Here is a 15047-nt window from a genome sequence, read left to right on the forward strand (position 1 = left end):
ACTTAATTAATTGGATCAAAATTATCATTTTACTTAATCAGCAAATTTTAATACATTATATAGATTTGGTGTGAAAATGCATAGCATTTACATACAGGTGTTAGCTAGATCATATAATTTGCATGTACTGGGCAGTTAGAAATTAGTGGCAAAAACAATTAAATTAATTAATTAATAAAGCTAGCACCATATTTCATGAAAAAGAAGTGGGTTAAATATTATGTGATTGCAAATTTTTTTATTTTATGTTCTGGGCCTAAATGAAAAAATTTGAGGTTCCCTTTAAATGGTTGTATGTTTGATAAAATACGTGTTAGTAAGAGTAATGTTTTATCTGCCTGTAAAAGGAGTGATTTAGTAACCCAATGCGAATTCCTGCTATCAACAACATGTTACCTTCTTTACAGGATTTATTAACAAAACCCAGCATATTTCCATATTTGGTAACATCACTAATTGTGTGTAAAACATTGTTTTATAATTAAGATTGATGTTGCTTATAATATACTTATTAACTTGTTTTCTTTCAGATTAAATATTTTGATAATAAATATTAATTACACACATGTTGTAGTTTTAGTAGCATGTTAAATAATCATGCTTTTTAATGTAAAATGTTAACCAACATTGTTGTGAAGAATTAAAACATTATCTTCTAAAATGAGTAGCTAGATTAACTTAACAGTCATTTAACAAGTTGACTGCCATTATAGGTCCATGGTTATATTATGGATATAATGTTGGTTCACACATAATTTGACATCAATCTTGGTTCACTCTTTGAAGGCAAGGGCGTAGGGTTAATGTTAAATCTCCACTGGGTTCACACTGAGTTAAAAAAAACACATTGTCAGTATGTCATTTCATTTCTTTATTCATTTCTTTATTAGCCTTAAAAATACAAAAATACATAGTCCAAGATGGCATGGAATGACCACAATTTTAAATAAAACTTTGACCCTCAGGCCGGTCACTCTGTAAGCTGCTTTCACATCTTTTTCTGAGAAAAATATCGTGGAAATCCGTACCCGATTCAAGAAGCCATTTGTCTCCAGAAATCGTACAATTTTTTTCTTTTGACCAATCAACAGTAAGCATGAATGCTTGACAACAGATAACCAAATTAGTTCAACGCTCTCGATATTTTGCCGCACACCGAATCAGGGTGTGATGTGAAAGTAGCTTTACATTAGTACCATTGGGACATACAGTAGTGTCAGTAGTAGTACTGTAGTAGTACAAATATGAAAATGTAGACCATAAGATATTTTTGAGATAGAACCATTTAGTTGTGAATCAAACAATTTTATCAGGACTCTGTTCTGATTTAAAAAACAAAGCATGGCAGCCAACATGTTAATCTTAAGTAAAATAACTTGTTTAATGGGCTTCACATTTAAAAAGCATGTCAGACAACAAAATGCTGTAGAGTAGTTTATAAAATAGATAAAGTCCTATTCACATGAATGTTTTACAGAGTTTTCCCTTCAATTCTCCAGTCTCCACTGTGAAGGAGGCTACCTGCATGATGGTGTATAGATATGGCCCAATGATTATTTAGTTTACAAATTGTTATTAAAAGATTGTTTGGAAATTTAAAATCTTGGTTTGCTGATACACTTCTAAAATATTGGCACCAGTTGAACAATCTGTTTCAAGCTTAACCAAATCCCTGGGACCCAAACTACTAGAAGAATACTGTAAGTCTAACATGATAACTCACTTTTGAAAATAGTGACTAATTTGTACAATTTTTATTTTAGAGCTGCCATGGTTGAGGAATCTGGTACATTGGAGACACAGCTTGAAGCACTCAAGGTAAGTTGATGTCTGTGTTCGAATCTTATCAAGTATCACTTTGCTTTACCACATAATTAGTAGTGTAATTAATATGTCTTAACCATACTTTGAATTGAAATATAAATAATTAAATTATAATAGCTAACAGTTATGTACTATTATAAGACTTAAACATTAACAGAAGTTAACATTTGATTTGATTTTTTATAGCAAAAACTAAATGATGTCCGTAACCAGAAGAGTCAACTTAAGAAGATTGAGGACTTAGGAGCGAAATTGGAGAAGAGGCTTATCCTAGATAATCGGTAATTGTTCATGAATATTTAACTAATTAATAGTTCATTAACAGGTTTAAAAAAAGCCACTGTTTAAAAAAAATCTTAGGATAAATGACGTCCTTAATTCAATTTCATTAATATTTTAAAATGTTTAAACATTAAATAAATGGGTTTGCCCTACTGTGACGTATGCTTGTGTGGAACTCGAACCTACAACCTTCAGATCACTAGCCTGACATTCATACCTTAAGACCACCGAACTTGGGCTAATGGCTAGTAAGCAGCAGGTACTGCATCAACAGGATGGATTATGGGTATCACAAAGAAGCTTTGCTGTGATTATTATACTGAATACTGACTTTATGAATGTAATTTAATGTTTTATACTTACAAAACCTCATCTTATTTCAGTTACACTGAACATTCAACCGTTGGGCTAGCCCAGCAGTGGGATCAGTTAGATCAACTTGGTATGCGAATGTCTCATAACCTGGAACAACAGATACAAGCCCGGTATGTCATTCACCTTTGTTTTTGTTGTTACATATCAAAGATATTGTCCATTTAAAGTTCTTTAATTTAATGGGTTAGGGTTCTATAACTTTAAATTCCAACAAAAAACATACATTTCTTTTACATGTACAGTACATCCCCTCCATTTGGACACATTATACAAACAAGGGAATATATATGTTTTAACGATATGACCAACCCCTAATAAGGGGACAATTAGTGGCGTAACAAAGAGGCCTCTGGATGAGGAATCCTAAGTAGCCCTCCAACGCTGGAGGCCTCGGTTAGCCTTTTTCAACATATTTTAATGCCTGTTTTTCCTCTGGGCACTGCTAAGGAGCCCCCATAAGCTCCAGAGCCCCTGGGTTTAGCTCATAGCCGTTACGCCACTGGGGACAATTTGTAGTGTCCTGAAGATTACCCATTATTAGGTACCTAGATATCTTTACAATTACTAATTAAAAATATTTTGTATGATCTGAAATTGAATGAATGTATTTATCTTTTGTTTAGTAACACAACTGGTGTAAGTGAAGACTCACTGAAGGAGTTCAGCATGATGTTCAAGTGAGTAATTTAAATTTTATTTAAAATGTAAAACAGAAATTCTGAAAAGAGCCTTTTATATCTTTACAATACTACCTTAATACATTATAACCAACTACACTTATCTTTAATAGTTATACATGCTCTGTTTCTATTATTTTTGTCGTTTTTTTTTATTAGGCATTTCGACAAGGATAAGACTGGACGCCTTGACCATCACGAGTTCAAGTCCTGCCTGCGTTCCCTCGGTTATGACCTTCCGATGGTGGAAGAGGGTCAAGATGACCCAGAGTTCCAAGCTATTCTGGACAGTGTTGATCCAAACAGGTGATTAGATTGTACTTATTATATTTGGCTTAAGTTTTTAGTAAGAATTTATCTAAGCCCCTTACTTGTCTAAATGGGACTTGCACTTTGAATTGAAGGGTTGTATCACCCACTAAAGGCTAATTTACACAGACGAGCGGTAAGATAATAAAATATAGTCCTAATGACCATTTTCATTTACACAAAACGCGAAGCAGATGGTTGTTTCAGGATAGATACAGATTCTACGTGGGACAAGCTACGTGGTTTTCCACTTACTGCTGCCACTCGCCTGGGTAAATTAGCCTTTACGAGTGCTTTTCTTACACTTGATTCTCCAGTTTTTAAAATTCTGTTTGCCCACTTCAATGTTTTTTAACGTATTGTTTGATATGTTGCAACATAGCAACAAATATTTATCAATATTTTTATTTATTTTATTTTCAAGGGATGGACAAGTATCGTTGCAAGAGTACATGGCGTTTATGATCAGCAGAGAAACAGAGAATGTACAATCCAAGGATGATATTGAGAAGGCGTTTAGTTTGTTGAGTGCCGAGGGTAAACCATACGTCATCAAACAAGAATTATATGCGGTAAATTTGATTTATTTTTTTATTTTACTTTATTTGGTCGGTTAGTGACTGCCAATCAAATGGCCTTGCGTCTAAGGGAAATGTATGTCAAACATTATTATTATTATACCCTTGCGTGGTGCTTAAAACAAGATGCTTTTTACTTGCGAGCTTAAGTAATTGCGTCCATTACATTCCTTGTGTATGTGGAAGTAGCACATTTACTCCTGAGACTGTTGTATGGTCACAGGCATGGCTTACAAAAAAACAAACTTCCGACTCATTTGAAAAGTCCCAATGACTTTATCAAGAATTACATTATAATGACTGAGATAACCATACTTATTATATTTACAATTTGTTTACAGAATCTACCAACGGATCTCGCAAATTACTGTATCAACAGTATGCCTGCGTACTGCGACAGCAAGGGGCGTGAAGTACCCAACGCTTTTGACTATGTACGCTACACTCAAGACGTGTTCCAGCACACTGCACCAGCATCCACTTAACCACGCTTTCAACCCCGAGTCATTTCAAGAGTTCATTGCACTTTGACACCAATTTTAATAAACATTATTATGATTAGGTTCTTTTTATGTTTACTTTGATTGAATTTAGCGTGTTTACCAGAGGTTTCGCACATTTGTTTTTTCATCACAGATAAAATTATTATATTTAAAACAATTTGTTGTTAATAAACGTTAAATCATAATTTACATTATTGTAGTATCAGATGATACATTTGGACAAAACAATCTTCAGTTGAATAAATCTTGAGTCAAATAAATTTCATTCGAATAAATTTAAATCTCATAAAATGAAATACATTATATATATTAAAAGTGTTATAATCATTGTTGTGTGAAATTTAACATTTAAAATTATTTGTTGTAATTGCGGCTTTAAATTGTGATTGTCGTGTGGCACTATGCTCTTATTAGTTATTAGGGTAATTGTTATTGCTCTTCGGTGACGGTCTCGCAAATATTCAAAATACTTCTAAAAATGAAGTTGTTGCTGTGGTAAATGTTTCTAATTGATTGAAATATAATACTTAAATAAATAAATATCTGTGGAAATAATAATTATGGATTGTTGAAAATTGTTGAATGTAATATTTAGATTTGAATCATTCCTAATAACAGTAAAATATATCAATCCAAATGCAATGAGTGGGTATCAGTATATATCTTTATTCATCCCTCATGGGGCAATTAACAAAAGAAGGAGGTGGATTACATCAGCTTACAACAAAATACAAATATTAGCTATCTCAAATCAAATAAGCAAAATGCTAAATCAAAATGATAGTCCTGAATTTCCGGACAAATTTATTACAAAACATAGTAAAATACAATATTATATATTTGCATAACAAATAGTATAGAATAATATTGTTAACAATAATGATAATAATATTTATATTTATTATTATACGCCAAAACATTTACTCATTCAGCCTACGCCAACACAATCCCATTAACAATATATAGTATACATTTTTAATCTTTTACTGTAGTCTTTAGAAATTTGCTATTTTATCATAATTATGATATTTAGGTAAATATGATATTACATAAATCATTGTGTAGCTTTGCGCTTGTTATTTGATCGGGGTAAAGTGAATAAATTAATGTGCACTAAAAATGTGTCGTCTTTTATTTTATACCAGGTGTTTTTTTAAATTGTAGGTCTACGTCACGACCGAAGAAGTCTGTGCATGCGTATAGCACAATTGGCGCTGTGATAGCACTGATTCAGGAAATAGCGCTATATTTAGAATGTTATAGTTTACATCGTAAGTTCACGGTGTTTTCGCTGGTGTTTTGTGCGCTCAGAAAAAAAGAATATGATAAATGACACACATGATAAAATAGGGCTTATGATGTTTCACAAAGTGTGACAACTGTATTAAAAGGTGCGACGTAACAAACGTGACCAATCATGCGTTGTTTTAAATTTAAATGTTACTTTATTTTTATAGTGTTTTTATTCAGATCGATTCAATAAATAAGAAAAAGTACCTATCGGTATTAGATGAAAACACAACTTCAGAAAAAAATCGAAAGAGAGACCAATTTGTTGACATTCCTTGAGATTGATACGTCTACTTAAGGTGCGTAAACTGGAACAATAAAAAAATATTATGCAAATCGGGCTCAGGTGTCTGCTGCTAATACCGACGTTTTGTTTCTTTTTGTTTTTCGAACATGTTGTGTTTAAATATAGACAGAGCTACAATGACAGTTTGTGCCAACTGAATATTTAAAGAGATTTCTAGTTAAAATATCTTGGAGTTACGTTAAGAATTTCAGCAAGAACTCTCTTGTTTGAATAAGTTTTTCAGCAAGATTATCTTGGAGTTATTGTGAGACATACAGCTAAAATGTCTTGGAGCTACGATGAGAATTTCAGCAAGAAATCCTATGTTTGAATGGGCTTTTCAGCAAGATTATCTTGGAGTTATTGTGAAACATACAGCTAAAATGTCTTAGAGTTACGATGAGAGTTCAGCAAGAAAGAAAGGTCTTGAAGTTTTTAAGAGATTTACCACTAATGTCTTAGAGTTACAATGAGAGTTTCAGCAAGAAATGTCTCTGAATTTGAAACAGATTTTCAGCAAGAATATCTTGGGATCATATTATTGGATCTGGAAGCATGGCTAACAGCATTCGTAAGTTATATACATTTGATAAAATAAAATCCATTATCAGAATTAGTACCATTCACTCTAGCAATTACTGCCTATTGTAGAATCTAAATACATCAGGCCATTTATCATTTATATTACTATTTGCTTATTGCCATTGGACGAACCAATATACGTTTTAGAACGTCTCAATAGACTCTGCGATTTTGTATGTGTAATAACATAATAAAAATAATCAAATAATTAAGGTTATGGCTAAAGATACTTTACGGAATAATTAATGGGAAACGTATCAATTAGTATATTATTTATTTGTCTGGCCATGATAAAAAATATAAATAATTAACAGCATAATGACTAGGCGAATAAATAATTGTAAATTTGTTCATGTTTCTTGTGATATATATGCATCGCCGTTATTTCGACTGTTATTGTATTAGTAGTCCATAAATAAACATTACATCATATTATTACAATTACCTAATATCAACTAAACACATTACATTACTTACAAAAATGCATAGATTTAGATAATTGGCAAAATAGCAAACTAATAATACAAGCTTCACATGGAAATATGTCCAGTGAGATGTATTAAAATACTACCGTATACGACACGCATTGATATTATTTTTATTGACAAGCTAAACCCGTATGTAGGGTGAACCCTATTAAGAGTGCTGGGTTTATATATGTGGTTACTAATTTTGAATCAACCAAACAATGTAGGCCTACACATGATTGATATCATAGCACTGAAGACACTCCGTATTGCATAGTTATAACCTTCTAATAATATAATCCTAAACATATGTATAATATTTATTTTTATACTACATTATGATCACCAGTGACTTATTAATAATTAATTTTCTGTAATTATCAAACGCTATATTAAGATATTGAGCATATTTGAATAACTAATTATTCCATCAATAAGGTACTGTGTGGTAATTTATACCATTGAGGTACCTCCACGATGAGCATTTTAATCCTTGTTTGATATGCAAATTTTGTTTCTTAGATTTCACACCATACCGGTCCCTGTTGTACAGTATTGTTACAATTTAAAAAAGATAGGCCCTACTTTTTTAGTTATATCATATAGGCTTTATCTTACACTTCTTAAATTGCACTTAGATTCAGTACTATTCTCTTCTCTGGTTGCCGGCGTACGTCATCATTATGACGTAACCACGTTTCTTTTTTTGTTTATCAGTCGTTGTTTTCTTTGAATGTGTTAATTAACGAGTTATCGATTTTCGTATATCTCTGTAATTTCCAGTCTTTGTATTTCTCATGATTGAAGTAGATGTCGATCATTGCTTTTCCTGTAAAATGTGATAAATAAAATGTTGTTGATAAAGTTAGTTTTAGGCATGTAGAATAGAGGAAATAAAATTCAATTTTGTCGGCAATGGCTCCTCGAATAACCAAAAAAACTGATAGTTTTAGTAGCGTTAGGGCGCATGCGTAAATGTATTTCACTGACCTTATAGACATTTTAAAGTAGATTATTTATCATTTAACAATTATTTAACTTACCTTCTTCTGAAAGTTCTAGAGGAGATTTGAAGGTCACAATATTCGGTTTCATCAGGGAACTGATGTCATCAAATAACTAAAAGAAAATGTAGATATTAATTTAAGATTAATTATTAAGATTTCTTTAATGTGGATATCGTACAAGATTGTAATTTTTGACATAATAAATAATTTGATAATTAAATTTGAGTAATTTATAATGGTTGCAGTGTGAGGCAGTATTTGTTATAACTTACTTGCTGTCCATTTTCACTTCCCAGTATATTAGATCCCATTACGTGTACTATTGTATTATCCGGATCGACCTTTGACATCATATTACCCACCGACGTCCAAAACCTTTGAAATAGTAATGTGAAAAAATCGTATTGGTGAAATTCGGAAATCTAGATTTGGTTCTTACAAATGAAGAGATATCATCATTTTCAGAATTTCTAGTCTTTCCTCAAATTATGATAAATATAATTTGAAAATGTTCGTATTATGTAACAGAAATTACTGAAATTCAGCAAGGACGGTTGCTTTTCGGTTGGCTAACTTTAAAGTAAATTTAACGTTGATTGGGCTCCAAAACTTGTGAAACATGTGCTTTTGATAAGTTATAGCCGAGAATGAAATGGCAACGCAATATTGACCACTTGTCTTCGATACCATGAATAGACATTAACTTGACGCACGCGTACATCATCTGTACAATTATTATCAACATTTTAATGAGCGCGTATCACTGTGACGTCACAAATACTCACTGTCGTTGATCCTTTTCGCTTGGTTTCTTCAGCTTAACAGCGGTTAGAACCTTTTTTTTAACTACATATAAGAACCCTGGTCCACCTTGACAGTAGAGACATACCGACTGAGCCCTACATCCCTCCTTGTATTCGTTCAACTTTGACCTCATCCTATCTGTAATGTATAAGTAAAACGGAATTAATAAGTGCCTGCCTTTTTATTCCTAGACGATTTTTAAATATTAATTATTTTGATCGTGCAAAATTGATTTGAGTCATTTGACGAAACATTTGTTGAAAACAATTAGGACTACATTCATGTATTGGTAACATCGTACGGTCGGTATATAAACAATCAATACATTTATTAAAGATAAAGACATATTTACCAATTAGATCTTCGAATGTATCTTTCTCAAAATCCTGTAAATAACCATTTAAAACAAAAATATCACTGTAATAGATTGCAAATCCATTAACATCGAAATTTGTCTATTATCGTTTTGAGAACAGTAAACTGTTTTTTTTTACATCGAAAGAATTACAAAGATGTATGAAATATAAATCTTTCCACTTATTCGCCAGAAGTTACCAAAGAACATAATAACTATTGCTACTTACATATGCAATTGTTATAACATTTGGTTTATCATGCACGGCATCGGCCAATAGTTCCGGTTTTCCAATCTTGGAAGATATCAGCTAAAAATGGAAAAATACGAAAAACATGTTGATGAATTCTTCTTAATTTGATTAAGTAGCATATAACCTGAATTGTTTGGCAAACGATAAACAAATAAGGTAAACATGATATCGTAACTACTTACAATTATTCTAGCAGGCTCCGTGTCTAACATAAAGTTCTTTTCTAGTTGTTGATCTGCGTTCCATTTTAACTCAACTATTTCATCTTGAAAACAATGCAACTCGTGTTGTACCTGATCACCTAAAACTAAGACAACATTGTACGTGCTGTCGTCGGTGCTGTCTGGGTTGAAACCTGACGAGACGAGATAGTGCCAGGCGTAGTTTTTAGGTCGTCAGAAGAACTTTAAACATTAATTTTCTCCCGACGGGACGTTTTTTAGTCGCGTGCAAACGCGACTCTACAGCTCACTATGTCGGTCGATTGGTCGGTCGGTCGGTTGGTCTGTAAACACTAACACAAATTTGAGCACGCGACTGCAGCCATGTATATGGGCTTGTTTTTTTATCAGTGAGAATTAGTTTTAAATTGACTAGAGCGTTTTAGATTATACTCTTCTTTTCAAATTCCTTACAGATACAATTATTGTTTGTTGCTCAGAATGCAGCGTCGTGTAAAGGCGAATGTCCAGCTTGTCAATCTCTTTTTAGAAATATCTACATATACATATCATTATGAGCAAACTCATATCTTGTACTTACTGACTTGTACTTCAGCTAACTTCTTAACTTCTACTTTCTTCTTATCCTTCCATGCCCGATCTCGGTCCTTCCTTTTCCCGCGTCTTTCTTCTAAAGCTATAGCAGGAAAAATAAACGTTTATTCTTCTGTTTGTTATACATGGTAAAATAGGAAATACTTTTGATGGTATGGTTTTAATATGATAGAGGCAACAAGAATAAATTATCGTATCTTTACCTTTCTTTTTATCTTCTTCAGTTTTTTCTTTTGGTTCTTCTGACGTTGAAAGATGGCGTCGATACCGCCTACAATAAAACAGTATTTAAAATAATTGTGTGTAGCCTATATACTAAATACTTAACAAGCTGAAACACAACTTATGTTTGTTATCATTTCACTGTTCTAGTCCTTCTGCGTAACTCCATGTATGATAATATTAGACTTCCTTTTGGAACGTAGGCCTACAATTTCACACCCCTCGTTTCCCCTAGACTGGGTTGCACCGGGCATCATAACAATCAAACCCACTTACTCATCGTCTTGAGTTAGACCAAATTCAGCATCAGTCATTTTTATCTTTTAATATTCCTTTTACCAGACTTGGTTTCATCTAATACAACAATACTCGACTGCTGCATGTTTTATATTAATTTAAATGCGAATAAATTTATATAATTTTATTCATTTTTATACCTGCATTCATATATTCTTATTGTTAACTGTCTATAATAAACCATTGTGTTTTTGTTGTAATGAAGATAAAACCTTAGAATTGGCCATTTCTAATAATAGTGACTATATAGTAACGTTGACGATGTGTAGGCCTATGAATAATAAGTATGAATTTGTAAGTTATTGAGGTTGCCTAGACACTATGGTACTAGGCTTGTGTTTGTAAGGATGATGAATTATGAATTTCCATACATATTTTGTGCGAAGAATTGTATTAGGATTAATTAAAACTGCTCTTCAAATTTCAAACTCGATAAATTGTTGGCATCTGTACAATTCCCCTGCCTTGATTTATAACATTCAAATATTACGTTATAAAAACAAACAAACAAACGTAACAAGTACGTAAAGTTTGTCTATAGGTAATTCGTATGAGATTATTTTGTAAAAACATAAAAATAGCCTTACCTTTGTATAACAACCGCCATTTCATTTTCTTTCTTCATCTGCCGTCTTTCCTGATGACCACGATAAACTCTGTTAAGATAAAACTCAAAGTCAGTGCGAGTTCGAACCATACCCGACGTACGCATCGCCGATTGCCGTTCTACGACGACTGACGGCCGTTGAACGGAACTTTTCGGAACCATCGTAGATCGGTGTAAAGTTCCTTCAGTTGCCGATCGTTGAATACCAACCGGTATCGCCACTCTATTACGAACGGACGATACGGAGGAATTAGATCGTGTTTGTAGAAATGAAGACATTGTAATATTCGAACTACTCATGACGAGCACGTATCGTGGTTAGGCGCTTATGCGTTTACTCCACAGCTAGCCTTAGGCCTATACCTTGTTACATTTCACCAAAGAGTCTTTTAAAAAAAGTTACTTAGCAACGTTGTATCGGTTACCGATACAATATTGATTAGACACTCCACATAATTTGTATCTCGTGTGTAATATCGTTATTACGTTTTTGTATTTGTGTAACCATAAATAAGCAATTCGATTATGATTGCTTTCACTAAGTTGAATGGTGCATTATTTGTTCGTGTTTGTTATATCTGTCGCTAGACTAATTCGTAACGATAATTAGATTAAATTCGATAGTTTTCTACCTTAGTGGGCGTCCTTGTATGCAAACTGCTTCAGGCTCTATTTTACATTTATTTGTATTAAGCTTAAGTTACTTAGCTCTGTCGTAAAAACCATTACATTATAATTTATTCTTTAATAAATATGGTTATAAAATATTAATTTTACTACTTCATTCGATTGTTTATCAAAAGAATTACAAAGATTGTGTTATTTGACATAATATTCGGTTCCTGTTATGGAACAATGTGTTCTAGTTACAGTATAACGTAGTTCATGCAATATAAAATTTAACGTATCAGAGTATTATAAACGAACGAATATATGTATTCGATACTCGACGTGGTGGGCCGGCGGCACTTAAACGAACAATAATGTATCTGATACTCGACGCGGCGCGTCATAGCACTTAAGTAAAAACATCATTAGGTTTGATATGATGGTTTATAGAGATGCGTAAACCAAAACAAAATGATATTACTGAAATACATTTTACCACTCGTCGAGATATGTTTAGACTTAAATCATACATACACCTCAGTCTCACCTCTGTATCATAACAGCCGCGTCTTTTTCCGATGGTTTCCTTGTAATTGCGGGTGGGACTGCTCCATTATTGTCAGGGGGTTGTTTATTGGCCTCGGCTGTGTTCATACATGTTGCAGGCTGACTTACGTTTTCTTTAAAATAAACATGTTCATTTAAAATGATATACAAAATAGAAAATTAATGTTATTACTTTGTCAATACTACATATATACATATACATATGTGACCTTAACGGCTAGTAGGCATAAACCACTTTGTCTTACTGATTACGTAATAGTGTATATCATTGACGTCATACCTTGGTTGTTTTTGACGTCATCTTTGGTCTTTTCATTATTTTTGTTATGTCTCTCTCCTGCTTCTTCAAATGCAATGACAGCACTGTTTATAAAAAAAATTTAAAACTTTGATATAAATAGAGCAGGTTTATGCATTTCATAAAATTAAAATTGTTTAAATCTTAGGCTTATATAAATAATACTTCATAATGTTTTCTCAAGGCAACACAAGTGCTGAAAGTTCACAGTTATTCAACTTCAATCCGCTTCTCCAAGCGTAGGCCTACCATGGGGATATTATAGCTAACCCAAAAATGTTTAATTGAAACCCATAAGGGCTATCGACTGACCAATAAGCCAATTCACATTATTCACCAAGGTTAAATCAACAAACTGGACATCGATCGATATTAGGCCACACCCATTTAGGCCTACTTTTATCAATATGCCCTATAACATTAACATGCAATCCGTGCGTGTATTATTCGAGTGATATTCGATAAATAAAATTGTCTAGTAGGCCCTATATGAAATTGACAAAAGGCTAAAAATGTACTTACTTAATCTTGACCATCGAGCGGCTTTTCTTCTTTGATGCGGATGACCCCATGATACCACCTTTTTTGACAATAATTTCAGGCTACCTACTAATTTTATCTTCTGCAAAAACATTTTATAGTCGTGTAAGTAATTAGCAATTAGGAGGTTGATTGTATTACTATATTATATTTGCTAATGTTGAAATTGAAACTGATTTGAGTGCTCCACTAATGTAACTGTGTAGGGCTCATTATACATCTTATCACAAAGTCTTCGTAGCACTAGGGAAGAGTGATCGGACCCTGGTAGGACATAGATTACGGTGGTATGGGTATGGCTACTGAGCTATATAGGCCTACATGTAACCCAAATTACCAATGTTGTTCTTATTGCTTTGACGTGTCCAAAATAACAATGAAAATGTTACCTTTCAATATGTGTTTCACCAATCACTATTAATATTCCTCAAATGCTATATTCTTTCTATGCATCCATTCTTCAATTGTAGTAGGCCTGCTGCAATGTTTACCTTACCACCCCCTAAGTATGGTCAGTAAGGCAAATGAATCATCCTTTCTAATCTGTATGGGTCCAGAATAGGGCCTACCATCTAAGTTTTACGTCATCGATTGTTTTCAGTTAGGCTTCTGGAAACTAGTTGCTAGAGAGATGACAATGAGGTATCAAAAGGAGCCAGTCACACAATAAAGGATCGATATTGTAAGTCAAAGAATGGTTCATAAACCTAAATCCCCACCTGAAAAGGATAGCTTATTGTTTTCAGGACAATAGAAGTGATTTTCAATTTCAAGTACGCGACACTGAAACAAATTGCCGTCAAAAAGAAGTACACACTTGTAAATAATGATAGGCTTACTACCAACTTTAATGAGTTTTTCCAATAATAACTGCTCGAATTTGCCGCAGAGTTTATTTCCCTCCATTCCGTGTATAGTAAGTGGGCATATAAACATGATAACACCAGTTTTCGCTGGAACGTTTTTTATTTGTTGTATAGGCTTATATATCTCAAGCTACACAGTTCACAGTTTATGACTTCATTTTGGGTGTAAAAAAGTTAAGGCACCAAGCGCAGCCATATCCCCCCTCTGACACACCCACTGCCCCATGGGATCCTCGATGGCTGCTCGAACCGGGTGGGGGAGGGTAGGGGCGTGATTTAAAATCAGTGTACTCACCACTGAATTACTCTTGACAATGTTTACAACATTGTTTATCATGTCCGTTGAATTTTAAAATTCATAGTAAAAAAAAATTCTATACTATACTATACATATTCATAATCAACATCTGTAATACGTATGCTAAGAAGAAACAGCTGTTATCTGAAGGCTGATAGAACTCGTCCCGAACGACAAATATTGAAATCAGTTGTCAAATTTGTAGAAAGATAAGCTTCTGTTTAACACAAGTAGGACAAACAATTCATAATATTAGTGCGGAGATTAGGGAATGGCTGAAAAGGCTACAGATAAAGGGACTGAAAAGCCTAAAACCGAAGAGACTCCTATCTTGGAGAGCGATGGAGAATTCGGTAAGTTAAAAAATGTTTTAGT

General features: G+C 33.2%; 3 protein-coding genes and 1 long non-coding RNA gene across 8 annotated transcripts in view; 2 read left to right on the forward strand and 2 right to left on the reverse strand.

Moving 5' to 3' along the window:
• Positions 1-5668, forward strand: part of LOC144838077 (spectrin alpha chain, non-erythrocytic 1-like) — a 38361-nt gene extending 32693 nt beyond the window's left edge. For all 4 annotated transcript variants that reach the window (XM_078693432.1, XM_078693433.1, XM_078693434.1 and 1 more), the window contains 7 exons: positions 1764-1818; positions 2011-2105; positions 2490-2591; positions 3105-3158; positions 3318-3464; positions 3892-4039; positions 4387-5668. In XM_078693432.1, coding sequence (XP_078549558.1) covers positions 1764-1818; positions 2011-2105; positions 2490-2591; positions 3105-3158; positions 3318-3464; positions 3892-4039; positions 4387-4530 — 745 coding nt within the window. In that variant the 3' untranslated portion in view covers positions 4531-5668. The remainder of the gene's footprint in view (positions 1-1763; positions 1819-2010; positions 2106-2489; positions 2592-3104; positions 3159-3317; positions 3465-3891; positions 4040-4386) is intronic.
• Positions 5669-7766: 2098 nt separating this feature from the next.
• Positions 7767-11824, reverse strand: LOC144838497 (NMDA receptor synaptonuclear signaling and neuronal migration factor-like). Its single transcript, XM_078693898.1, has 10 exons — positions 11475-11824; positions 10572-10639; positions 10355-10450; positions 9775-9893; positions 9569-9649; positions 9337-9370; positions 8966-9122; positions 8453-8555; positions 8217-8292; positions 7767-8002 (listed from the first exon to the last, which is right to left on the reverse strand). Exons 1-10 carry the CDS (start codon positions 11792-11794, stop codon positions 7887-7889), a joined length of 1170 nt encoding a protein of 389 aa, XP_078550024.1. The 5' UTR covers positions 11795-11824; the 3' UTR covers positions 7767-7886.
• Positions 11825-12646: 822 nt separating this feature from the next.
• LOC144838086 (uncharacterized) lies at positions 12647-14038 on the reverse strand. Its single transcript, XR_013611623.1, has 4 exons — positions 13898-14038; positions 13491-13590; positions 12951-13033; positions 12647-12783 (listed from the first exon to the last, which is right to left on the reverse strand). It is a non-coding gene; the product is annotated as an uncharacterized LOC144838086 (long non-coding RNA).
• A 614-nt stretch (positions 14039-14652) lies between these two features.
• LOC144838726 (choline transporter-like protein 2) overlaps positions 14653-15047 on the forward strand; it is a 42406-nt gene continuing 42011 nt past the window's right edge. For both annotated transcript variants that reach the window (XM_078694181.1, XM_078694182.1), the window contains exon 1: positions 14653-15025. In XM_078694181.1, coding sequence (XP_078550307.1) covers positions 14944-15025 — 82 coding nt within the window. In that variant the 5' untranslated portion in view covers positions 14653-14943. The remainder of the gene's footprint in view (positions 15026-15047) is intronic.

This window comes from Antedon bifida, chromosome 3, assembly GCF_963402885.1.
Source record: "Antedon bifida chromosome 3, ecAntBifi1.1, whole genome shotgun sequence".
Lineage (NCBI taxonomy): Eukaryota > Metazoa > Echinodermata > Crinoidea > Comatulida > Antedonidae > Antedon > Antedon bifida.